The sequence below is a fragment of the Erythrolamprus reginae genome, chromosome 6, assembly GCF_031021105.1.
Source record: "Erythrolamprus reginae isolate rEryReg1 chromosome 6, rEryReg1.hap1, whole genome shotgun sequence".
Taxonomy (NCBI): Eukaryota; Metazoa; Chordata; class Lepidosauria; order Squamata; family Dipsadidae; genus Erythrolamprus; species Erythrolamprus reginae.
In genome coordinates this window covers 6,891,139-6,918,534 of record NC_091955.1, presented here as the reverse complement: position 1 = coordinate 6,918,534, position 27,396 = coordinate 6,891,139, and the positions used below count along the sequence as shown (strand labels likewise).

Sequence of the window (27,396 nt, the reverse complement as noted above, 5' to 3'; positions counted from 1 at the left end):
TCCTCCCTGTCACTCATGTCTTCTTGGTCAGAGGAGCCTTCATCAGCAGATTCCACCGGGAGCAAAACAGGCCTGCAGCATGTCAATGTCTCCCCCACATCCACAGTCCTTGGGGCAGGAGCTTGGCCAGAGCTAACCACAACACTTACCAGTCGGAATAATTTTTGACACGCTTCCGAGAGGAAGCAAAGTAAAAAAAAAAACCGTAGAGTGTGACAAATAGAAACTTATTAACTCCATCTCTCCTCAGAACCCCACAAAAGAAAGAAACACACTCTTTCTAACACTAGAGTTGTGCAAGTTGCAGCAGGAAGCCGTTTTGTTGGCAAGGAAACTGGACAGCGGTATAACAGAGCTTCACTTAAACTATAAGCAAGAGAGAAAAATAAAGTGTTGGTTGTCGTATGAAGTGTCAAAAGCATCCATGTAGATTTGGCTGGGGAAACACACACAGGTTATTGATCCCTGTTAGTTTTAGTTACCTGGCACTTCCCTACAATCTCTCTTTGTAAGCATACTCAAGGCAATGTCGTTTGGCGGGCCCCAGGGGAAGAGCCTTCTGTGTGGCGGCCCCGGCCCTCTGGAACCAACTCCCCCCGGAGATTAGAACTGCCCCCACTCTCCCTGTCTTTCGTAAACTACTCAAGAGTCACTTATACCGCCAGGCACGGAGGAGTTGAGATATTCCTTCCCCCTAGGCCATTACAATTTATGCATGGTATGTTTGTTTGTCTGTATGTTTGGTTTTTATAATAAGGGTTTTAGTTGTTTTATTATTGGATTGTTACATGTTGTTTTTTATCATTGTTGTTAGCCGCCCCGAGTCTACGGAGAGGGGCGGCATACAAATCCAATCAATCAATCAATCAATAAAATATATCAGTCCCATATCCAGGGTGTCCTGCCCCAGTTACAGACCAGAGAAAAACGTAGCGCACCCTCAGTTTGTTCAAACCTATATTGAATTGATTAACCTTTACTAATAAACTGCCTCAGTAGTGTTCACACACAAATAAATCTTAAATCAGACTTTTCTTGAAAAATAGACAGCTGTTAATTATATGGCATTAATACTTGGCATAAGTCCAAAAAGTCAGAAAGCAAAGATAAGTAATTAGTCCTGGATATTGTAGGAAGCTTGCGGAGGTTGCTGGAATTACTACTTCACCTTCAACCGCAACAACACACGAGCACGAAATCGATTTAAACTAAATGTCAACCGCTCCAAACTTGACTGCAAAAAAATACGACTTCAGCAACAGAGTAATCAACGCCTGGAATGCCCTACCTGACTCTGTGGTTTCTACTCCTAACCCCAAAACCTTTAACCTTAGACTATCTACAATTGACCTCTCCCCCTTTCTAAGAGGTCTGTAAGGGGCGTGCATAAGAGCACCATTGTGCCTACCGTCCCTGTCCTATTGTCTTCTTTTGTTACTTTTTTATCATTACTTATCTAATGTTTTATTTGTACAAATTACCACCCTATAATTGTTTGACAAAATAAATAAATAAATAAATAAATAAATAGAATTCTTTATTGGCCAAGTGTGATTGGACACACAAGAAATTTGTCTTGGTGCATATGCTCTCAGGGTACATTAAAAAAATAGATTTGCCAATAATCATGCAGTACAACACTTAATAATTGTCATAGGGGTCAACTAAGCAATGAAGAAACAATATTAATTAAAATCTTAGGATACCAAGCAACAAGTTGTAAATAAAGTGTATATTTTTTTAAAATATTCTATGACGATTTATTGGAATAAATTTGTCCTAAAATATTTTCAGTTTAATCCACCTCGTAATTCTTTGGTTTTATTGGTGACCAATCCAATATATTACATTGATAAGGAATTAAAATACAGCTGTATACAACAACTCATTATTTAGAAGGACAATCTGGACAATTGCATTTTTTTTTTTAAAAAAGCAAGGATTATGAAGAGGGCAGCATGCAGTTAAAGACTGTCTAATTAAAAAACGCTGTGCTGTAATTCATTGGTAGATACATCTGCTTTAATTGGGGGTTTGTTTGTTTGTTGTTTAGTTTCCCCGCTGCATATTAATGGATTGTTCCTTGCAGGGTTTAATCTTGGTCTGTCACTGGGATCAGAGGTTTAATCTTCTGAGTTTAGAGGCTTATCCTGGAGACTCATCCACAGGGAGTTTCTCTCTACTGGAATATTGCTTTGGGATATTCTGTGTGTCATATTTATATTTATTTTATTTATTTATTTATTTTATTTATTTATTTATTCGATTTTATGCCGCCCTTCTCCTTAGACTCAGGGCGGCTTACAACATAATAATAATAATAATAATAATAATAATAATAATAATAATAATTTATTAGATTTGTATGCCGCCCCTCTCCGAAGACTCGGGGCGGCTCACAACAACGATAAAAACAATATTATACTGGCACAAATCTAATATTAAAAAAACCCTAAAAACCCTATCATAATTAAAAACCAAACAGCACATACATACCAAACATAAATTATAATAAGCCTGGGGGAAAGGTCTCTCAAATCCCCCATGCCTGGCGGTATAGGTGCGTCTTAAGTAGTTTACGGAAGACAAGGAGGGTGGGAGCAGTTCTAATCTCCGGGGGGAGTTGATTCCAGAGGACCGGGGCCGCCACAGAGAAGGCTCTTCCCCTGGGGCCCACCAGACGACATTGTTTAGTCGACGGGACGCGGAGAAGGCCAACTCTGTGGGACCTTATCGGCCGCTGGGATTCGTGCAGTAGCAGGCGGTTCCGGAGGTACTCTGGTCCAATGCCATGTAGGGCTTTAAAGGTTAGCAATAGCACTTTTTAAACAGAGCTAGGCTATTGCCCCCACAATCCGGGTCCTTATTTGACCCACCTCGGAAGGATGGAAGGCTGAGTCAACCTTGAGCTGGTGATGAGATTTGAACCGCTATCCTACAGATCTACAGTCAGCTTCAGTGGCCTGCAGTACAGCACTCTACCTGCTGCGCCACCCCGGCTCTGTTTTGGTGCTTGGTTGTGTGTGTTGTTCATTGGGGTGTTGATCAGCGAAGGACTGATGTCTTCGGCAATACCGGTGCACCCTCTGAGGCTGTCTCAAGCATGCACACAACCGGCGGGCATGTGTATGCCCGTTGGCATGAGATTTTGCTTCTGCGCTTGCGCACCGAGCGAAATCTCATAGAGATTTTGGTGATTTTCACTGATGTTTTTGTTTCCATACTTGTGCAGAGGCAAAAAATCAGTGAAAATCACCAAAATCTCGCTCTCTTTTGCGTCCTCACACAAGATTTCGCTCGCTGCGCAAAATCTCGCATGTGTGTGTGTGTTATGCCGGGCTTCACATTACGAGCCCCAGTGAAGTCGGGAATGTAAATTCAAACACACACACGCTGATGCATAGTAAACAGAAAGGTCATTTATCCAAAAATAATATGGTGCACACGCACTTTAAACTGAGCAAATGAGTTCATACAGAGATAGTGTTGTGGTTCAGCCTGAGCCAGTTCAAAGACCAGCTGCGTCTCTGCTGGCTCCATGCCCAGGGGAGGCTGAGAGCGGAGAGGAGAGTTCTTGGCAGTCAGACAGTGCAGACAGCAGTCACGAAAGTGAAGGTGATGCAAGGCCTGGGAGCCCTGGGGAAGGGCTATCTCAAGCAAGTAGCTGTGATTCCCTGGAGTCCCTGGATGATGACGCACAAGCTATCATTAGTATGCGGCAGAGACGCATAGCTCAAAGGAGAAATCAACTGTGTAGATATTATCAGCATTGAATGAGGAACACCAGGGGGTTGGGTGTGGTCCTCATTAGCAGGGAAGGGCTTATAAGGCATGAGAACCATTCCAGCAGCGTGGAGTGTTATCAAAGGGGAGTTGGTGTTATCTGCATTTTCTCTCAGTGTTTTTGTTCCTGGCTCGTGGCCCAGCAGCCTTGAAGACTGGTGGGAGGTGTGTGTCTGTTAGCTCAACAGCCTCGTCTGGCATCAAAGATCCTGTGTTTCTGTATGAACAATTGCCTTCGTGTATCTATTTGGAGTTCCAGTGTTTTCCTGATCTGCAAGGACATTTTCTGTTGGCTTCTTTTCTCTTTACCATTATAAAACTGTGTTTGGATTCAACCGGTGTGTCTGGCTTATCTTTTTGGATTGGTCATAGCTTCCGGAGTGACCCAGACAGAACAGATAGCATTCCTTGCAAGCTGTGAGAACAAAAACAAACAAAGCGGATCAGGGAGATGGTTGGAAGGAAGGAAGGAAAAGAAAGAAAGAAAGAAAGAGGGAGGGAGGGAAAAAGGAGAGGAAAGAAAGACCACAACCCTGGCACTAGACGGAAGTTGGGAACTATGTAGTAGGAGGCAGTCTCAACGATGAAAAAGTATCTCACTTCGCAAAAAATTCGGCCTCTTTTCATTGTGAGTCAACATTGTCTTGAACCCAGAAAGAACTTGCTGACCTCCAACTGGCCATTGGGTAGAACGTGGAGAAGCAATAAAGATAAAGTAAGCCAATATAAATTTAGGGACGTTTTTTCCTTCAATATCAACAATATTCCTGTATTGTTCACGGCAATACATGACAACTGTTCGAAACACAACATTTTTGAACAGCTGGCGTGTTTTGTATTCATCCCATTTAGAGTAGAAACCAGGAATGTAAGAACATTTTCTTTTCAAAATACCGGCCACGGTTTTCTGTTCACACATCTGCGTCAGTTAAGAAGTGTTTTTTAAACAAACAGAATTATTTTAGTAATTATTTTAACCCGGGAGAGATTTTTGGATTTAAAGTGCCATCAATATTGGCTTCCTCCCACTAATCCGAGACTAAGACAGAAGGTCTCGCTTGTAAATCTGAGTTAATGGCTGTATTTTGGCTTGTTTTCGCCTGTCTGTTCATGCTTAGCCACAGCAGGTTTGTACAAACGACAAAATGGACTATAATCCAAAGCATGTTCCCAAGTCAAGATATTTCCAGTATTTTTAAGAGGTCCCTTCCCTTATTCGGACAAGCTTTCCTGGTTAATCTGTTGGTGCAAAAATTCCATATACAGTGATACTTTGTCTTATGAACTTAATTAGTTCCGGGATGAGGTTTGTAAGGTGAAAAGTTTGTAAGACGAAACAATGTTTCCCATAGGAATCAATGGAAAAGCGATTAATGTGTGCAAGTCCAAAACTCACCCCTTTTGCCAGCCAAAGCACCTGTTTTTGTGCTGCTGGGATTCCCCTGAGGCTCCCCTCCATGGGAAACCCCACCTCCGGACTTCTGTGTTTTTGTGATGCTGCAGGGGAATCCCAGCAGGGGAATCCCAGCAGGGCAAAAACGGGTGCTTCGCTGGCAACGGAAGTCCGGAGGTGGGGTTTCCCAGCGAGTGGAGCCTCAGGAAAATTACAGCATTGCAAAAACATGGAAGTCCTCAAAACCCCACCTCTGGACTCCATGTTTTTGTGATGCTGCAATTTTGCTGAGGCTCCCCTCGCTGGGAAACCCCACCTCCAGACTTCCGTTGCCAGCGATGCACCCATTTTTGCCCTGCTGGGATTCTCCTGCAGCATCGCAAAAACACGGAGGTCCGGAGGTGGGGTTTCCCATGGAGGGGAGCCTCAGGGGAATCCCAGCAGCACAAAAACAGGTGCTTCGCTGGGAACAGAAGTCCGGAAGCGGGGCATCCCACTGGCGGCGGCTTGGGTTTGTAAGGTGAAAATAGTTTGGAAGAAGAGACAAAAAAATTTTAAACCCCGGGTTTGTATCTCGAAAAGTTTGTATGACGAGGGGTTTGTAAGACGAGGTATCACTGTATGTGGTAGCATTCTTTGAATGCTTAACCCTGTCAACAACGTTACATCCACTTTGAATGGCTGGTTTGTGGAAACCTAAATCTAGCAAAGGTTTCAACCATGTTCAGTAAAGCGCAAGAATCGTTGTGAAGGGAAGTAACCAGTGAAGGTGCTTTGTTTTGGTAGTGGTTTGGGGGATGTGTGTCAGGATTTAGCATATCCTAGGTTCGCCTGGTGTACCAATTGCGGCCCTATTTGGACAGGGAGTCCCTGCTCACAGTCACTCATGCCCTTATCAACTCGAGGTTCGACTACTGCAACGCTCTCTACATGGGGCTGCAGATCGTGCAGAATGTAACCATGCGAACAGTCATGAGTATTCCCAGATATACCCATGTTTCGTCAACACTCTGCGGCCTGCATTGGTTGCCGATTAGTTTCCGGACACAATTCAAAGTCTTGGTGATGACCTATAAAGCCCTACATGGCATCGGACCAGAATACTTACCGCCTTCTGCCACATGTGAAGGTTAAGAAACCAGGGTTGTATATAATATACATTTAGCAAGAAACAAAAAGAAAACAGGTAAGGACAAAATGATACAAAGTGCCGCTCCGTAGATAATTGTTGTGGCTAAACAGATTCCTGATCTGAAGGGAGGGAATTAATTTGACAATTATTTTCAAACTGGAATGCTTATTGGAAAAAAAAACATACATAGTGGTAGGCCTTGAATAACAGTTGTGTTTTCCTAGATAAACATCCGTTTAACCTCTTTGCCTCTCCTGTGTTTTGGGACAGACCAGATAAATGCTTGTTGCTAGGATACAAACCCTTTTGAGAAGAAATAGTGTGGGAGAGGGGGAAAAAGAATTCTCTGTAGCCCATCTAGAAACAAAAAACCAAAAACAACACGTCTGTCAATCAGAGCAGCTCCCCAGTCTGATTTTATATATTGGCATAGTGATGATGAGAACAGGGTTAGGATTAGGATTGGGATATAGAATAGAATGGAATGGAATGGAACAGAAGAGAACATAACAATGGAGTGGAGTGGAGTGGAGTGGAGTGGAGTGGAATGGAATAGAATAGAATATAATAGAATAAGAGGAATAGAATGGAATAGAATAGAATAGAATAAGAGGAATGGAATGGAATGGAATGGAATAGAATAGAATGAGAGGAATGGAATGGAATGGAAAGGAAGAGAAGAGAAGAGAGTGAGAGGACTATATATATACTATGTGTGTGTATATATATATACCCACTAAAACCCTCATTGTGTATTGGACAAAATAAATAAATAAATAAAAATAAAATAAATAAAGGAATAGAATAGAATAGAAAATATGGACCGGGACAGAACAGAACCTGATAGAAAATATGGAATGGAATGGAATGGAACAGAGTAGAGTGGTATTCAGCCGGTTCAGACTGGTTCGTCCAAACCGATAGCAGAAATCATGGTGTTCCAATATTTGAGCAGCTGCCGTAGAGTAGATGGGGTCAAACCATTTTCCTTTTTTTTTTTTAAATTTTTTTTATTATTTTTCATAAAATAGACATACAGACATACAAACATTAAACATAAAGTGGGGATGTATTTCCCCGCTTCTTTTGAAAGTATACATTCAAATAGAAAAAAGAATACATAATCAAACATTTGTTAAACGTTAAAAAAGTCTAGTAAAAAATTTTCAAATCTTAAATGCAATGTTAGTACGGTATAAGTAAAAATTCTTAATATATTGTTTATGTGTAATATATTCATCTAATCAAACATTTAAACAAGTCTCAGTTACTAAACATGCATAAAACAAAATTCTTAATATGTTGCTTGTGAATAAACTATTATATCATAATCATCAACAAATGCATTTGAACTAATATTAATATTGTTATAACCTAAATAAAAACAAATCTATCTGTTATTTTTTCTTATCTAACCATTTATATATATTATTCCATGTTTCATAAAATTTAGTATCTTCTTGATCGTTTAATCGTCTTGTCATCATATCCATTTCGGCGCAATCTAATATTTTAGCTATAACTTCTTCTTTCTTGGGGATTTCCTCCCCCTTCCAGTTTTGCGCATATATTATTCTAGCCGCAGTTAATATGTGTATGATTAAATAAAGAGTTTCTTTCTTATAAGTCTGATTGGTAATTCCTAATAAGTAAAATTCCGGGGTGTTATCTATATCATGCTTTAATATTTCTTTTAATATCTTCTCATTCATCTTCCAATAAATTTTAGCTTTACCACATGTCCACCATTGATGGTAATAAGTTCCTATATCTTTCTTGCATTTCCAACATAGTGGGGATGTTTTAGGAAACATTTTTGCTATCCTGTTTGGTGGCAGATGCCATCTATAAAACATTTTAATTTGGTTTTCTTTTAATGAAACTGACTTGGTCATTTTCCAATTATTAATCCAAACTTTTTCCCAAGTATCTATATCTATTTCCTTACCTATATTTCTGCACCATCTTATCATAGTATCTTTTAAAGTCAACTCTATATTTTTATAAGCGATAAGAAATTTATATATTTTCCCTATCATTTTTACTGGATTGGTGGTAATTAGATTACTTAGCAAATTCTTACTTTTGTTAAAGATGTAAAGAGTTTTATCCTTCTGGTATCTGGATCGAATCTGGGCATAATGCCACCAGTCTATTATTATCCCTTCTTCTTGTAATTTATTCCTAGGTTTTAGCTTCATCTGGTCATTTAATAGTTCTTTATATCTATAAAATATTTTCGTGTCTTTTATAGACTTTGGATGTGTTATTGCTTCTAGGGGGGCTATCCATTCTGGAACATTTAAGAAGTGATTTTTCTTTATGTCTTTCCAAACCTCTAATAGATACTTCCTTAATGTGTGTCTTTTAAAATATGAGTGATTTTTTTCCTTGTCATACCATATAAATGCATGCCAGCCCAAGGGGTCAAACCATTTTCCAAAGCACCCGAAGACCAAACAGGGACTAATGGATGGAAATTGATCAAGGAGAGATGCAACCTGGAAATAAGGAGGGACTTTCTGACAGCGAGAGCAATCAACCCATGGAACAGAAGTTGCCTTCGGAAGTTGCGGGCGCTTCATCGCTTGAGACTTGAGATTTTCTTCTCTTCTATTCTCTTCTCTTCCATTCCTCTCATTCTATTCTATTCTACTCTACTCATTTGGCGGTACCCAGGGGAAGAGCCTTCTCTGTGGCGGCCCCGACCCTTTGGAACCAACTCCCCCAAGATATCAGAGTTGCCCCCACCCTCCTAGCCTTTCGTAAGCTCCTTAAAACCCACCTCTGTTGTCAAGCATGGGGGAATTGATACTTTCCCTCCCCCTAGGCTTATAAAATTTATGCATGGTATGCTAGTATGTATGATTGGTTTCTAAATTGGGGTTTTAAATTAACTTAAATATTAGATTTGTTTACATTGTATTATTATTGCTGTGAGCCGCCCCGAGTCTGTGGAGAGGGGCGGCATACAAATCTGATTAATAGATAGATAGATAGATAGATAGATAGATAGATAGATAGATAGATAGGTAGGTAGATAGATAGATAGGACTGCCATTTCTCAGAAATGGTGAAGGGCCGTGATGGCGAACCTATGGCAGGCATGCCACAGACTGGAGCTGTATGGGAGGGCATGCGAGACTTTTCCATGTTTCACCTCCAGCGCACCTGCGGCTAGTGTCCAACTGATTTCCAGCCATGGGAAAGGCCATTTTGCCCACTGGATGCTTCAGGAAAGCTTCCCTGAAGCCCCGGAGGCAAAAATATCCCCCAAATAAACAAACAAACAAACCGGAAGATTAGAAAAACGCATTTCTGGTTTGCTGTTGTGCTGGGTTTTTTGCACTACGGAGGGTTCAGGGAAGCTTCCTGAAGCCCCGGAGTGCAAAAAACAGCCCAATGGGCAAACCGGAAGTGCCTTTTTTTGAACTTCCGGTTTGTCCGTTTGGGCCTTTTTTTCACCTACCAGCAGTAGTGGGTTTCTACCGGTGGGATCCAGAGTGCTGCAATGGTAGGAACCCACTGATGCAATTTTTAGTGATTTTTTTTCTGGTGTCTCTTGAGAAGGAGCTTCTCTGCTGTGATTCGGACAAAGAATAAAGGCCATAGCCATACACACCCTTTTGGCACGGGAACCAAAAAAGGTTCACCATCACTGGTCTAGGGTCTCCTGTTTGAGCAGGGGGGATGGATTAGATGACCAATAGCAATGATGGCGAACCCATGGCATAGGTGGCACGTGGAGCCATATCTGCTGGCACGCGAGCTGTTGCACTAGCTCAGCTCCAACATGTATGCTGGCCAGCTGATTTTTGGCTTGCACAGAGGCTCTGGGAGAGAGTTTTTGGCTTCCAGAGAGCCTCCGGGGATGGGGGGCATTTTTACCTTCCCCCAGCTCCAGGCAAGCCTTTGAAGCCTGGGGAGGACAAAACGTGAGCCTCCTGGGCCCACCAGAAGTTGGGAAACAGTCCGTTTCCAACCACCAGAGGCCCTCTGGGAAATGGGGAAGCTGTTTTCACCCTCCACAGGCATTGAATTAATTATTATTATTATTATTATTATTATTATTATTATTATTATTTATTAGATTTGTATGCCGCCCCTCTCCGTAGACTTGGAGCAGCTATGAGCATGGGCACTCGGCATTATGGGTGTGGGCACTCGCACATGTGTAATAGTGCACACGCACAATCTTTTGGCACCCGAGGGAAAAAAGGTTCACCATCACTGACCTGTAGGATCCCTTCCCACTCTGTAACATCTGTAGGAAACAACAATGTCGTCTGGCGTGACCTAGGGGAAGAGCCTTCTCTGTGGTGGCCCTGGCCTTCTGGAATCAACCCCCCCCTGGAGATTCGAACTGCCCCCACCCTCCTCGCCTTCCACAAGACTTTGAAGACCCATTTATGTCGCCAGGCATGGGGGAATTAATGTACCCCCTTTTGACTAGTAAGACTTGAGTATGGTTATGATTGTGTAGTTTTGATTGTGGGTTTTAACTATGGTTTTAATCATTAGTTTAGTATTGTATTGTTACTGTTGTTGTGAGCCGCCCCGAGACTTCGGAGAGGGGTGGCATACAAATCTAATAAATTATTATTATTATTATTATTATTATTATTATTATTATTATTATTATTATGTCAATACAACACAGCAAACGAGATCACTGCTGGATTTTGTATTTCATCACCAGTCGGGCGCTTCCCAAGCACCTAGGACTGCGTGATGTAGCGGCCAATTATGTTTGCCCATCCCAGTAAAGTGGCCTTTTGCAATTGACACATGGAGATTTTGTCAATTCCAATGGTTTTCAAATGTCCGCTGAGATCCTTTGGCACTGCGCCCAGCGTGCCAAGGACCACTGGGACCACTTTCACTGGCTTATGCCAGAGTCGTTGCAGCTGGATTTTTAGATCTTCGTATTTCACTAATTTCTCTAGCTGCTTCTTCTCAATTCTGCTGTCTCCTGGGATTGCGATGTCAATGATCCATACTTTCTTTTTCTCCACGATCACAATGTCTGGTGTGTTATGCTTCAGAATTCGGTCAGTCTGAAGTCGGAAGTCCCACAGTAGTTTTGCTTGCTCATTTTCGACCACTTTTTCGGGCTTATGATCCCACCAGTTCTTTGCCACTGGTAAATGGTAGTTCCGGCACAAGTTCCAGTGGATCATCTGTGCCACCGCATCATGTCTATGCTTGTAGTCAGTCTGTGCGATCTTTTTGCAGCAGCTGAGTATGTGATCGGTTGTTTCATCTGTTTCTTTACAGAGTCTGCACTTTGGATCGTCTGTTGATTTTTCAATTCTGGCTTTGACAGCATTTGTTCTAATGGCCTGTTCTTGTGCTGCCAGTATTAGTCCTTCTGTCTCCTTTTTGAGTGTTCCACTTGTAAGCCATGACCAGGTCTTTTCTTTATCTTTATTATTATTACTATTATTTTAAAGCCCCTCATCGTGCACTTGACTGGAATAAGGAGACGGTAACCCATGCCCAGTCAACGAAGCGGCGGAAGTGATGTGCCGGTGCCTGGAGGCTGTTGGGGACTAGATGGGTGTCAACAGACTCAAGCTCAACCCGGATAAGACGGAGTGGCTGTGGGTTTTGCCTCCCAAGGACAATCCCATCTGTCCGTCCATCACCCTAGGGGGGGAATTATTGACCCCCTCAGAGAGGGTCCGCAACTTGGGCGTCCTCCTCGATCCACAGCTCACATTAGAAAAACATCTCTCAGCTGTGGTGAGGGGGGCGTTTGCCCAGGTTCGCCTGGTGCACCAGTTGCTGCCCTATCTGGACCGGGAATCATTACTCACAGTCACTCATGCCCTCATCACCTCGAGGTTCGACTACTGTAATGCTCTCTACATGGGGCTACCTTTGAAAAGTGTTCGGAAACTTCAGATCGTGCAGAATGCAGCTGCGAGAGCAGTCATGGGCTTACCTAGGTATGCCCATGTTTCACCATCACTCCGCAGTCTGCATTGGCTGCCGATCAGTTTCCGGTCACAATTCAAAGTGTTGCTTATGACCTTTAAAGCCCTTCATGGCACTGGACCAGAATATCTCCGAGACCGCCTGCTGCCGCACGAATCCCAGCGACCGATTAGGTCCCACAGAGTGGGCCTTCTCCGGGTCCCGTCAACTAAACAATGTCGGTTGGCGGGCCCCAGGGGAAGAGCCTTCTCTGTGGCGGCACCGGCCCTCTGGAACCAACTCCCCCCGGAGATTAGGACTGCCCCTACTCTTCCTGCCTTCCGAAAACTCCTTAAAACCCACCTTTGCCGTCAGGCATGGGGGAACTGAAACATCTTCCCCTGGGCATGTTTAATTTATATATGGTATGCCTGAGTGTATGTCTGTTAGTATATGGGGTCTTTTTTAAATCGTTAAATATTTTAAATCTGTTTAGATTATTTATGATTTGTTTCCACGTGTTGTGAGCCGCCCCGAGTCTTCGGAGAGGGGCGGCATACAAATCTAAGTAATAAATAAAATAATAAATAAAGTTCCCTCTAAGCTGAGCAGTGAGCAATCGCTCACTTAAAAATCATCATCAACTCAGAGTTTTCCAAACCTGCCTAGAAGCCGAGAGGGAAAGAGTGAGAGGGAAGGAGAGAGAGAGGAAGAGAGGAAGAGAGAGAAACAGATAGAAAAAAGAGAGGAAGGAAAAGAGAAAGAAAAATAATGGGAGTAAGGAAGAGAGAAAGAAAATCAAAATCTAGTTTGAAACTAGCTCAACTATTTAAGTGGCATTTGATATTGATAGAGTTGCCCTATTATGAGCTCACTGTTATAGACACACAGTACAGTATTTTATTTTGAAATTCTCTGAGGCAAAACAGGGTGGGTTGTTTGTTTGTTTGTTTGTTTGTTTGTTTATTATTTCTGTGCCGCCCAGTCCCAAAGGGACTGCCGCTCAGACACTATACTTTTCCGCCCACCCCCCAAAAAAAAATTAGAGGGAACACTGACGGTAACCATAAACCTCTCCATTTTGTCGATGAGTGTTCTGTCTGGGTTCCCCCAGACCTCAACACCAACTGGAAAAAACAGCCAGACACGCTGGTAAAAGCAAAAGTACTTTATAGCTTGAAAAATAAACACAGAGAAAAACCTGTTCTTCCCAACAGGCAGGCTAGGAGACTTTACAGCAGAGTCCTGATGTCCAGACAATACAGCAAACTTCTTGCTGGCACACCCACCACTGTAGAGCATAAGACCCCCACCTTTTCCCCCCAAGGTTTCAGTATTCAAAGTCACAAACCAGAATTCCAAGACGCCAAAGAGCACAGCCAGGTCCCAGGACTCCCAAAGATAATACTCCACAAGCCAGGAAGGGTGGGTCTGCCTTTTAGCCTTTCCAGAGAGCACCACACCCAAACCCAGCTGTTGCCTCTTTAGTGCTGAAAGTACCTAGCCAATTGGTCCCTTCTTTGTGTTGCTCTTCTCTGTCGCAGATCGATTATTGCTTGTGCATTTTCCTCTAAGGAATCCAGGCTGCTTGCTGGGGAGAGCTCCCTCTCGGGGGCCTCTGGCTGTTCCCCCTCTTCCTCAGCCTGGGATTCCTCCTCCTCGTGTGCCTGCACCTCCTGTTCCTCATCCTCCCCCTCTGAGCAGGAAACCGACAGAACATCAGCCGTTCCCTGAGGGGCCTCGGACGGAATCACAACAATGAGTAAAAAACATATCAAATGGCAAAGATGTTTATAAAGTAGAAGCTGCAAAAAACCCAACCTCTTATCTTTGTTCTTTCATGTTGTTCCTCCCGTTGACCTTTCAATTAATTATCCAGAAAATCCCCCCCTCCATTTTTTTTCACAAACAAGCTTGTTTTCAAACATCTCTTCAAACTTTCCTATCTTACTGATTAAAGTGACACATCCAATTCGTTCTACTCAAGCAAAGAAACCCCCAAAGTGTCTGTTCCCATCAACTTCCACAGAAAATACCCATCTTTCCGAGTGACCGACGTTAGTGGAATCGGTCTATATACGCAGGTGTTTCCATCCTTATTTACAGTGGGTTTGGGCAGGAGCTGTAGTGTTGATGTATTTTCGCGACCCATCAGCCATAATATGTTGAGTTTCAAGGAAAAGGTCATATTTCTCATTTAAATTGTGTAAAGAACTGAGTAGCGTATAGGAACAAGTAACCCGGAGGAAAATCAATATTTCTATATACCTCGGAATAACTTTGAATGTAAGTGATCCAGTCGAAGAGTAAATTTTACTTGGTTGTCAACAATCATTTATGTCATGCAATCGTTTAGGTATGCAACCCAACAAGACCGACACAGACTTCAGAGGAGAATCAGAACTGCAGAAAAAGCAATTGCTGCCAACCTGCCTCCCATTGAGGTTCTGTATATTGCAGGAGTCAAAAAGAGGGCAGGGAAAATATTTACTGACCCCTTGCATCCTGGACATAAATTGTTTCAACTCCTATCTTCAAAACTAGCAGTCCCCAAACTACGGCCCGCGGCCCGCATGCGGCCTGCCAAGGCCATTTATCCGGCCCGCGGGTGAGTGACACAAAAACACACACAAAAACAACCCACCCCCCCGCCCAGTCTTTTCTAACTAGTATCAATCATTTAAAAAGTTGCAAAAGTTTTTTTTTCCTAATGTTGTCATCCAGGTACATACTTTTTTAAAAATTCAATTCCCTCCTTAATGTTCCTTCAATAAGTACAACATCAATTATATTTCTAACTTATTTCTAAGCCAAAGTGCTTCCTTCTTTATACATTTTTCTATAAACCAAGAAAACCTTGTATAGCTATCAGATGTTAACAAAAGAAAATTTAAAACAAAACATAAACATATATGAATTTCAGACTTCTTTCCCCCCCCTCCCTCTAAATAGTATGTTCCCATTTTGTTTTTTTACTTTAAAATAAGGTATGTGCAGTGTGCACAGGGATTTGTTCATAGTTATTTTTTATAGTCCGGCCCTCCAACAGTCCGAGGGATAGTGAACTGGCCCCCTGTGTAAAAAGTTTGGGGACCCCTGCTCAAAACGTCGCTACAGAGCACAACTAGATTACAAGAACAGTTTTTTCCCAAAAGGCATCACTCTGCTAAACAAATAATTCCCTCAACATTGTCAGACTATTAATTAAGGCTGCATTACTATTACTATTAGTTTTGCTCATAGTTCCTATCACCCATTTCCTCCCACTTATGACTGTAACTTTGCTGCTTGTATCCTTACAATTTATATTGTTCTTAATATGGTTTGATTGCTTATTTGTACCCGGACTATCACTAAGTGTTGTACCTATTGATTCTGGACAAATTTATCTTTTCTTTCATGTACACTGAGAGCATGCGCACCAAGATAAATTCCTTGTGTACCCAATCATACTTGGTCAATTCTATTATTCTACTCTACTCTACTCTACTCTATTGGCCTCCTCCAGGTCCTATTGACTAAACAGTGTTGGTTGGTGGGCCCGCGGGGAAGGAAAGAAGGAAGGAAGGGAGGAAGGAAGGAAGGAGAGACTTGGAAGGAATGAAGGAAGACAGAAAGGAGGGAGGAAAGAAGATAAGGAAGGAAAGGGAGGAAGGAAGGAGAGAAAAAGAGGAAAGAGAGAGAGGGAATAAGGAGGAAGAGAGGAGAGAAGGATGGAAGAGAGGGAGGGAGGAATATAATGGAATGATAAGAAAAGGATAGTGTTGTGATGTGAACAGATAGAAAGATGGAAGGAGGGAAGAAATGAGAGAGAAGAAGGGAAAGAAGGAAGGAAGGGGGAGGGAGGGAGGAGAGAAGGACGAAAGACAGAAAGGAAGGAAGAAGGGAGCGAGGGATAAAGAAAATAAAAGTAGGAAGGAAGGAGGGAAGGAAGGAGAGAAAAGGAGGGAAGGGAGGGAAGAAATAAGGAGGGAGGGAGGAGAGAAGGAGGGAAGAGGGGAGGAGAATAAAGATAATAGAATGGTAGAGAAGGAAAGAAGGAAGGTAACAGAATGAATAGAAAAGAAGGAAGGATGGAACTAAAGAAAGAAAGAGAGAGAGGAGGGAAGGGGGCAAGAAAGGATTGAAGAGGGAGGAAGGAGAAAAGGAAGGAAGGAAGAGAAGGAAGGAAGGAAGGAAGGGAAGGAAGGGAGGGAAGGAAGGAAGGAAGGAAGGAAGGAAGGAAGGAAGGAAGGAGTTGTAATTTTTGGTTAAGACAAGTTACTTTTTTCTCTTGTTGATGTATTTTAGATAATGTGGCCACATGAAAACCATGAACATATGTTGGATTGTGCCAAAGCCTTTCTCCCTGTTTTATTCTCGGCCTGGATTGTTCCCTCATTGTAAAACAGAAGCCAAACTACAACATCGAACATCTGGCTGCCCTTAAGGTAGTGCAGAAAACCTAAGTACTTTAAAAAAAAGTTTTAGACTTAAAATGATTTAGGCTGATGTGACCAGCCTGCATCTCAAACCATGCTGTCATGATTTCTGGCGTCGATAATAGAATCCAGGAAGGAACCCTTCTTTTCCCTTTGGATTGTTTTGTGGGGGGTGAAGATTGTTAATTAGAGTAGAATTTAGCAAAATTATATGTTGCAGTGAAGAGAATAGTTCCCCCCACCCCCCACCCCTGTTTTCTGAATCTGACATGTGTCAAGATATTTCATCTGGCAGCCAAGGGAGCTGAAATTCAATTAAAATGTTGCATAAATCTGTTTTCAATGTTTAAAGGAGATGGACAAACCTTCGCATGTTGTTTGGTAACTACAGTGGTACCTCTACCTACGAATGCCTCTACTTACGAACTTTTCTAGATAAGAACCAGGTGTTCAAGATTTTTTTTGCCTCTTCTCAAGAACCATTTTCCACTTACAAACGCGAGCCTCCGAAGATGTAACCGGAAAAGGCAGGGAGAAGCCTCTGTGGGGCCTCTCTAGGAATCTCATGGGAGGAAACAGGGCCGGAAAAGGCAGGGAGAAGCCTCTGTGGGGCCTCTCTAGGAGTCTCCTGGGAGGAAACAGGGCCGGAAAAGGCAGGGAGAAGCCTCCATGGGATCTCTCTAGGAATCTCCTGGGAGGAAATAGGGCCAGAAAAGGCAGGGAGAAGCCTCCTTGGGGCCTTTCTAGGAATCTCCTGGGAGGAAACAGGGCCGTAAAAGACAGGGAGAAGCCTCCGTGGGGTCTCTCTAGGAATCTCCTGGGAAGAAACAGGGCCGGAAAAGGTGGGGAGAAGCCTCCGTGAGGCCTCTGTAAGAATCTTCAGTGAGGAAACAGGGCCTCCACCCTCCCTGTGGTTTCCCCCATCGCACACATTATTTGTTTTTACATTGATTCCTATGGGAAAAATTGCTTCTTCTTACAAACATTTCTATTTAAGAAGCTGGTCACCGAACGAATTAAGTTTGTAAGTAGAGGAACCACTCTATTTTAATTGAATTTAATTCTCATTCCTCCTGGTTTAAAGTTGATCATTAAAAATACAGTTGCATTCGACACAGTAGGTTTTCTTAACTCCTTATTTCGTACTGGATATTTTCGGGAGCAGCTGAGTCTTTCAAGCAAACCAAAATAAAACTAAAAATCAAATGTATGCGTGTGTGTGTGCGCGTTCACTCCTACTGATTGTGACAAATCTGGAAAAAAGCTAATTTAGATATTTTTTTAAAAATCAGATGAGCGAGTAGAGAAATAAATATAGACGTACTCACTCTTATGGTCTCTTAGTCTAAGCACAAGATCCATGAAAGTACTAATATATAAAAATTGTGCAAACTTCCTGCTATGTCATGAACAGATGAGGAAGTTGTGGCTTTTAAGAAAGAAAATATGATTGTGTTATTTTTGATAGTTTAGTGCCAAAATAGTTCAATCCTAGGTAGAGGCATGTATTTCTCTCTCTGGGCACAATAGCATAGTATAGCGTGATGTAGTGTAGAATGGAATAGAATAGAATAGAAATACAGTATGGGACTGTAACAGCATTGCCAAAAACGCATTAAGAATTGTAAACGTAATCTTATGTAGCTTCTTCTCTAGAAACACTGATTTATTAACCAGAGCATACAAAACATTCCTCAGATCTATTCTAGAATATAGCTCACCTGTGTGGAACCCACGCAGCATGTCAGATATTAATACAATCGAAGGAGTCCAGAAATACTTCACAAGAAGAGTCCTTCACTCCTCCTCACGTAACAAATCACCCTACTCCTCCAGACTTCAAATACTAAATCTAGAAAATTTTACAACTACGTCATCTCCGAACTGATTTAACTGTTGTTCATAAAATCATACATCATAAGGTACTCCCTGTCAGTGACTACTTCACCTTTAACAGCAACAACACAAGAGCACGCAATAGATACAAACTGAATGTAAATCGCTCCAAACTTGACTGCAGAAAATACGATTTCAGCAATAGAGTGGTCACCGCCTGGAACCGGCTCACTCTGTTGTTTATAGTTTATAGTTATAGTTTATTAGATTTGTATGCCACCTCTCTCCAAAGACTGTTGCTTCCCCCAATCCCAAAATCTTCAACCTTACATTATCGACAATTGACCTCTCCCCTTTTCTAAGAGGTCTGTAAGGGGCGTGCATAAGTGCACTTATGTGCCTAATGTCCCTGTCCTACTGTCTTATTATCCTTTCTATTACTACATTCTACTTATGTTAATATGTACTATAATACTATACTTGTTTGACAAATTAAATGAATGAATGAATGAATGAATGAATGAATGAATGAATGAATGAATGAATGGAACGGAACGGAACGGAACGGAACGGAACAGAACGGAATATAATTCTTTGTTGGCCAGGTGTGATTGGACACACAAGGAATTTGTCTTTGTGCATATGCTCTCAGTGTACATAAAAAGTCAAGATACGTTTGTCAAGATTCATAAGGTACAACACTTAATGATAGTATGGGTACAAATAAGGAATCAAATCATATGATATAGAGAGGTGAGATAATAGCGGGTGGGTGGGTGGGTGGATGGATGGATGGACAGATAGATGATAGATAGATAGATAGATAGATAGATAGATAGATAGATAGATAGATAGATAGATAGATAGATAGATAATGGGTTGGACTAGAAGAAGGTCTTGGAGAGAGTCTAATATCTAGTAGCAAGCTATAGGTATAATGATGAAATGAAGCTATTGCCTACAGTTGTTAACATATATATCTCTCCTTCTCCCTCCCTCTCGCCCTTCCGCCTATCCTTTTCCTCCTCCTCCTCTTCTCCTTTTCCTCCTTCTTCCTTCATCTCTTCCTCCCTCATCCTTCCTCTTCCTCCTCTTCTCCTTCTCCTTCTCCTCCTCCTTCTTCCTTCTCCTTGCCTCTCCTCCTCCTCTTCTCCTTCTTCCTTCTCCTCCTCCCCTCTCCTCCTCCTCCTCTTTTTCCTCTTCTCCTTTTCCTCCTCCTCTTCCTTCCTCCTCCTCCTCTTCCCTCCCCCCTTTCACCTTTTTTATCCTCTCAGCTGCCTGCCTTATCCTTGGCTGCATGATTTATCCCGACGGCTGGGATGCAAAAGAAGTGAAGCGGATGTGCGGGGAGAAAACAGACAAGTACACGCTGGGCGCCTGTTCGATCCGCTGGGCTTACATCTTAGCCATTATTGGGATCTTGGATGCCATGATCCTCTCGTTCCTGGCGTTTGTCCTTGGCAATAGGCAGGACAGCTTACTAGCAGAAGAACTGAAGCTAGAAAGCAAAGGTAAGATCACTTTGGTCACTTTGTCTACCTGGAGGTTCTCAGTCATCCAGGTCATTGTTGTCCCAAAGGTGCTTTTATTTTTCCCAAGATGCAACTGGGATTTCTTGATTTTTCCTTGAAGATGTTTCACTTCTCATCCAAGAAGCTTCTTCAGGTCTTCGAAGAAAAACCAAGACTGTAGAAATCACAGAGACATGATTTTTTGAATAATGCTTTGTCCAGGTTGAAAATATTTATTTTATTTATTTATTTATTGGATTTGTATGCCGCAACTCTCCGGAGACTCGGGGCGGCTAACAGCAATAATAACACAGCGTATAACAATAATCCAATACTAAAAACAATTAAAACCCATTATAATAAAAAACCGAACATACATACAGACATACCATGCATAAAATTGTAAAGGCCTAGGGGGAAAAGATATCTCAATTCCCCCATGCCTGGCGGCAGAGGTGGGTTTTAAGTAGCTTACAAAAGGCAAGGAGTGTGGGGGCAATTCTGATCTCTGGGGGGAGTTGGTTCCAGAGGGCCAGGGCCGCCACAGAGAAGGCTCTTCCCCTGGGTCCCGCCAAGAGGCATTATTTAGTTGACGGGACCCGGAGAAGACCCACTCTGTGGGACCTAACTGGTCGCTGGGATTCGTGCAGCAGAAGGCGGTCCCTGAAATAATCTGGTCTGGTGCCATGAAGGGCTTTATAGGTCATAACCAACACTTTGAATTGTGACCGGAAACTGATCGGCAACCAATGCAGACTGCGGAGTGTTGGTGTAACATGGGCACATTTGGGAAAGCCCATGACTGCTCTCGCAGCTGCATTCTGCACGATCTGAAGTTTCCGAACATTTTTCAGAGGTAGCCCCATGTAGAGAGCGTTACAGTAGTCGAGCCTCGAGGTGATGAGGGCATGAGTGGCTGTGAGCAGTGACTCTCGGTCGAAATAGAGTCGCAACTGGTACACCAGGCGAACCTGGGCAAACGCCCCCCTCGCCACAGCTGAAAGATGGTTCTCTAATGTGAGCTGTGGATCAAGGAGGACGCCCAAGTTGCGAACCCTCTCTGAGGGGGCCAGTGATTCTCCCCCCCAGGGTAATGGACGGACAGATGGGATTGTCCTTGGGAGGCAAGACCCACAGCCACTCTGTCTTGTCTGAGTTGAGTTTGAGTTTGTTGACACCCAAAATATTTCTCCGGGATGAGCAGAACTGCCTCATGTTCAAAAGATCTCTCTCACTTGACTTGCAAGTTTATTAGTTATAACAAGTTTCTTGTGTATTCAGATATAAAGTATTAATTCTCTAAAACCCTGTCAAGATAGGATTGCTAAATAAACAGAAGAGTATCTAATTAGTTTTTATCTTAGACAGACAGGAGGGTTTTAATTACCTTTGGTAAACGAAGCTTAAATGGATAATTATTTCCTTAAGCTGATCAAAGGGTTCCCTTACATAGGTTTAATCGTATCATATCCATAGAGGGAATTCCACATTCTTTATGGACATAGTTAACACATATTTTACTCTTTTCTCTAGATACACAGAGAGTATAACCTTTAGACTTGTCCTATCTTGTCAATAAAGCATCTCCTCCTTCTGTATTATTTAAGATGCTTTATTGACAAGATAGGTTTTCCATATCGTTGCAATAATCGATAATAACCGACAAAAGACAATCCAGTTGTCTCTTGAAAAAGCACCTTTGGGACATCGCTTTGGTCAATGTTGTTCTTCTGAGCTAACTCTAGGACAAGAAACAAATGGCCCCATTGACTTTGCTCATTAAAAGAAATGTCTATAGTAGTGATGGCGAACCTATGGCATGGGTGCCACAGGTGGCACGTGGAGTCATATCTGTTGGCACATGAGCCATTGCCCTAGCTCAGCTCCAACGTGCATGTGTGTGCCGGCCAGCTGGTTTTTGGCTCACATCGAGGCTCTGGAGGGCATTTTTGGCTTCCAGAGAGCCTCCAGAAGGATGGGAAAGGGTGTTTTAACCCTTCCCCAGCTCCAAGGATGGCTTTGGAGCCGGGGGAGGGCGAAACACGAGCCTACAGGGCCCACCAGAAGTTGGGAAACAGGCTGTTTCCAGTCTCCAGAGGGTCCCCAGGGGTTGGCAGAAACTGTTTTTGCCCTCCCCAGGCATTGAATTATGGGTGTGGGCACTAGGGCATGTGTGATAGCATATGCCTATGCTCTTTCAGCCCCCAAGGAAAAGATGGTTCGCCATCACTGGCCTATAGAGGTCCACCATCATCCAGGTCAATGGTTATACCCAAGGTGGTTTTTTTCCAAGAGGCAACTGGACTCTTGGACTTTCTTGCTTTTCCCCATTGAAGATTTTTTGCTTCTCATCTAACTGCTTTCTCAATTTTTTGCTCGAAGACATTTAGCTTCTTATCCGAGAAGCTTCTTCAGTTCTTAATGAAGAAGACTCTGGGATGAGAAGCGAAGGGACTTCCAAGAAAAAAAGAAGAAGACATGAACTTCCCCATGGCCGCCCCGAGTCTTCGGAGATGGGCGGCATACAAATCTAATAAATTATTATTATTATTATTATTATTATTATTATTATTATTATTATACTGTTTTTATTATGTTGTGAGCTGCCCTGAGTCCTCGGAGAGGAGCGGCATACAAATCTAATAAATTATTATTATTATTATTATTATTATTATTATTATTATTATTATTATTATTATTATTATTGTCTTTGCTTACCAGAAGGTTTGTAAATGACCCCGGGATGCTACAACTATCATAGATAGAGGCCAGTTCTTCAACAGTCCAAATTTTGACCATGGGGGAGGGTGCAAGGGTCATACATGTGAACAACGATCAGGAGTCACTTTTTTCAACGCCGTTGTAACTTTGGATGGTCACTAAATGAACAGTTTTAACTTAAGTGTTCCTCTCTTGCAATCCTTGTTCTACCTTGAATTCATTACTTGCTTTTCATAAATGTTAGAATAGAATAACCGAGTGTACTGCACTCTAACCACTTCGCCATAATGGCTCATTTTGGGCTCATCTGTAGTCGTAAGTCAAGGACTGATTTAAGCAAAGTGTTTTTATTTTAAAATCTGGAGTAGGATTCTCTTGTTTTGAGTAACGCTGCATTTTCCTCCAAAAATCCAGCTTCAGGTTTTTGCATTCATCACCAGACAACAGAAAAAACGACCAATGATGGTTATATCAAGTTCAGTTTGCCACCTCAGTTGTGACTGTTGTTAACAGCCCTCGGAGGGCTTTCGTTTTGAACAGATTTCGAAACGGCATGTGCCCGCTTGAGTCCTTTCTATGCTAGATGTCAGGTTGCATCACATCTTCCGGAAAGCTATCCGGAAATTAATGCCTATAGTCACAATCTATCAAAAAGATTCACAAGCAGAAGAGAGAGAGGGCATCACTGCTGGCTTCATTTACATGAGGCTAAACTGTATTAACCAGCAATCCTATTCATTTCTGGTCCTAGCTCAGAAAGCAGAATGCTTGCTTATAACATTACTAGTGGCTGGATACCCATGCTTCCTTTCAAAACGATGTGATCCGGCTTGATATGTTGACAGTTAAAGCTTAAAAATTAATGAGTAGTTACGAAGGTCTTGATAGGTTGACACTAAAAGCTTGAAAATTTATGTAGAACATGTAACTTCCTTAGCACCAGAGCGTGTTAACAGAAGGCAACTGGCAGTTGGAACAGAGTTCTTTTCAGGTGGGGAGGGGGAGTAGAATGTCTAAACTCCCAGCCAGCAGGCTGGATGAGTCATACTCCCGCCACATCCGCACCTGCTTTATCAAAGGGGTAGCATCAGAGCGTGTTAATATAAGGAACTGGCAATTGGAACAGAGTTCTTTTCAGGTGGGGAGGGGGAGTAGAATGTCTAAACTCCCAGCCGACAGGCTGGATGAGTCATACTCCGGCCACATCCACACCTGCTTTAGCAAAGGGGTAGCATCAGAGTATGTTAATATGAGGAACTGGCAATTGGAACAGAGTTCTTTTCAGGTGGGGAGGGGGAGTAGAATGTCTAAACTCTCAGCCCGCAGGCTGGATGAGTCATACTCCGGCCACATCCACACCTGCTTTAGCAAAGGGGTAGTAGCATCAGAGTATGTTAATATAAGGAACTGGCAATTGGAACAGAGTTCTTTTCAGGTGGGGAGGGGGAGTAGAATGTCTAAACTCCCAGCCGACAGGCTGGATGAGTTATACACCGGCCACATCCGCACCTGCTTTAGCAAAGGGGTAGCATCAGAGCGTGTTAATATAAGGAACTGGCAATTGGAACAGAGTTCTTTTCAGGTGGGGTACTGTCCTTGGGCCTCTACACATTTTTTTCCAGTGACTCTGCCATGACCGGTACGCACTCTGGAAGAAGTCTTCGGGGACCTCTCGTAAGGTCTTCATCACGGCTGATGTGTAGAGGCCCAAGGACAGTCCTTTGAAGAATTTTAAGTGTTTGTGCAAATCTGTTCAATAAATTACTTTTTTAAAAAATTTGATTACTTTTGGAACGCACCCTGTAAATCCTTCCATTCCCCACTATTTTGTCAGAGGAGAAAAAGCCTCTGGGATGAGAAGCAAAACATCTTCAAAAGAAAAAAACAATAAAGTACAATTGTCTCCAAAAAAAAGCACCTCTGGGACGTTGCTGAGATAATACATGCTGTAACTCGTTTGCCTCCTGCGCAATTAGTTTTATTTATTTATTGTTAGAGTTGGAAGGGACCATGCAGGTCATCAAGTCCAACCCCCTGCCTAAGCAGGAACCCTATAGCATCCCAGCCAAATGGCAGTCCAATTTCCTCTTTAAAATGTCCAGAGTATTGGAGTTCACAACATCCGCTGGTAGGTTGTTCCACTGGTTGATCGTTCTGACCGTCAGGAAGTTCCTCCTTATTTCCAGGTTGAATCTCTCCTTGGTCAGCTTCCAGACGTTGTTTCTCGTCCGGCCCTCCGGTGCCCTGGAGAATAAAGTGATCCCCTCCTCTCTGTGACATCCCCTCGTATACCTGTAGACTGCTAACATGTCTGCTCTGGCCCTCCTTTTCTCTAGGCTGTCCATGCCCAGTTCCCGCAGTCTCTCTTCGTAAGTCTTGGTTTCTAGACCCCTGATCATTTTGGTTGCTCTTTTCTGCACCTTCTCCAGAGTTTCAATGTCTTTTTTGAAGTGTGGTGACCAGAACTGAACACAGTACTCCAGGTGTGGTCTCCAGTAGTGATAGACTCCAAGGACTCGGAGACTAGACTGCCATCTGTCAGAAATGGCTTGGTCAGAGGGTTGGACTAGATGACCTGCAAGAGCCCTTCCAACTCTGTTAATCTGTAAACTTTAAGCTTTCTTCAGCGTGCTCAGGAAAACGAGCACAACATAGTTATTATTCTCTCCTTCCGAAGAAACCGGAGTTATTTTGTTTAAAAGCAACAACTTTGCGGCAATTAATTGTTTTGCAAAGGATGTAATTAGCAATCTTACTATTAACCAAATACAAATGTTGCACGTAACTGGAAAGTAGAGGAAATCCATAATAAATTACATAACCTTGAATAAGCAAGGTATTTAAGTACTTTCTAGAGAATTTGAGTCAACATTGATCACTGAAGATTTAAAGAGATTATGTGGGGATTAAGCATATTATAATCAGAAGTATCCTTAAAATTGTGGGTTTTCATTTGAGAAATATATATACACCAAGTATAATTTTTAAAGAGCTTCCTATACAGAGGTCAAAAGAAATGTATACGGATTTCATATATGTGCATTTTAATTTTTTTCATGTACTTATGGTTAAAAGAGCAAAATCTATTCCTTCAGTATCAGTTCAAATATATATTACAGACTGCATCTTATCAAGCATGTTCCCACACACGCCAAAAGTCCTCAAGAGTTCTTTAACCACGAAATATCCAAAGTTCACTAAAAGTCCTTGAATAATACGAGCTCTCCACGCTGTAGCAATCTTCTTTCAAAAGTCCCTCTTTCCCAAATGGATAAATACCCACAGCCCACTCTTCCCAACGCCCGTATTTATCACAAACTCATTAACATAATTACCCCTTGAACAGGTGTGCTCACTTATCTTCTGAGACGCCTGTGCAACTGTTCCCTTCGTGCCACAAGCCTGCGCACATAGGCATCCACAAGTGGGTCCTCCTCCGATTCTGATGACTCACTAATTGGAGCACTGACTGGTGGGCTGGCTGCACCCATCTCCACGTCTGTTTCCTGTCCCCCACTATCTGTCCCTGACTGTGAGCCAACTTCACTGTCCGATTCCGCTGGCCTTATTCGTCCTAATTCTTCTCAGGATCTGCAAAAGCTGGGAGTTGCTGCCAACTGGTGAGAAAAGTACAAGATCTCTTGGACTACGTAACGCAGGGAAAGGCACCTTCACAATCGTCGAAAGTCGCATCTCGCCTTCTGCATTAGCGCGTGCCGTTTTCTTAAAATAGCTCTGAGCCTGAATTTGGTGTGGGGAGGGCAGATTGAGGCACAAGGAAATGGTTTAAACCTCCCCTCAAAAAACCCCAAGTAGACAATTTTTAATTAGGCGATGAAGCAATTTTATTGGATGTTGTATGAGAAAAATCTTTCAAAGATGCTTGGAGTGATATCCCCACTCCTTGACTCAAGTGCTTAGCTTTTTTTCCTCTGATCAGAGAAATTCTTCCTCCCTCCCTTCCCTCCTTTTCTCCTCCCTCCCTCTTCAATCCTTCCTTGCCTCCTTTCTTCCTTCCCCTCTCCTTCCTTCTTTCCTTTTAATTCTGTTACTTTCTTTCTTTCCTTCTCTGTCATTCTATTATCTTCCTCTCTCCATCTTCCTTCTTTCCTCCCTCCCTCTTCATTCCTTCCCTGACTCCTTCCCTCCTTCTCTCTCTCCTTCCTTCCAACTTTCCATCTATCCATCCTTCCTTCCGTATCATTCCTTCCTCCCTGTCTTCCCTCCTTATTCCTTCCCTTCTTTCCTTCTTTGTCATTCTTTTATTTTCCTTCTTTCCTTCCTTTCTTCTCTCCTTCCTCCCTCCCTTCCTTGACATTCTTTATTTTCCTTCTTTCCTTCCTCCTCCCTCCCTCCTTTCCATCCTTGTCCTTTTATTTTCCTTTCTTCTTTCCTTCCTTCCTTCCATCCTTCTTTCTTTCCTTCCTTCTTTCTTTCCTTCCTTCCTTATCCTTTTATTTTCCTTCCTTCTTTCCTTCCTTCCATCTTCTTTCTTTCTTTCTTTCCTTCCTTCTTTCCTTCCTTCATTCCTTCCTTCCTTGTCATTTTTAATTTTCCTTCCTTCCTTCCTTCCTTCCTCTTCCCTCCCTCCCTGCCTCCTTTCCTTCCTTGTCATTCTTTTATTTTCCTTCCTTCTATCCTTCTTTCTCTTTCCTTCCTTCTTTCCTCCCTCCATCCTTT

At 42.6% G+C, this 27,396-nt stretch overlaps 1 protein-coding gene across 1 annotated transcript in view; it reads left to right on the top strand.

Annotated features, from left to right (window-relative positions):
• The window catches only part of LHFPL3 (LHFPL tetraspan subfamily member 3), a 184,175-nt gene that overhangs the window by 96,483 nt on the left and 60,296 nt on the right, over window positions 1-27,396 (top strand). The window contains exon 2 of the mRNA XM_070754641.1: window positions 19,759-20,063. Coding sequence (XP_070610742.1) covers window positions 19,759-20,063 — 305 coding nt within the window. The remainder of the gene's footprint in view (window positions 1-19,758; window positions 20,064-27,396) is intronic.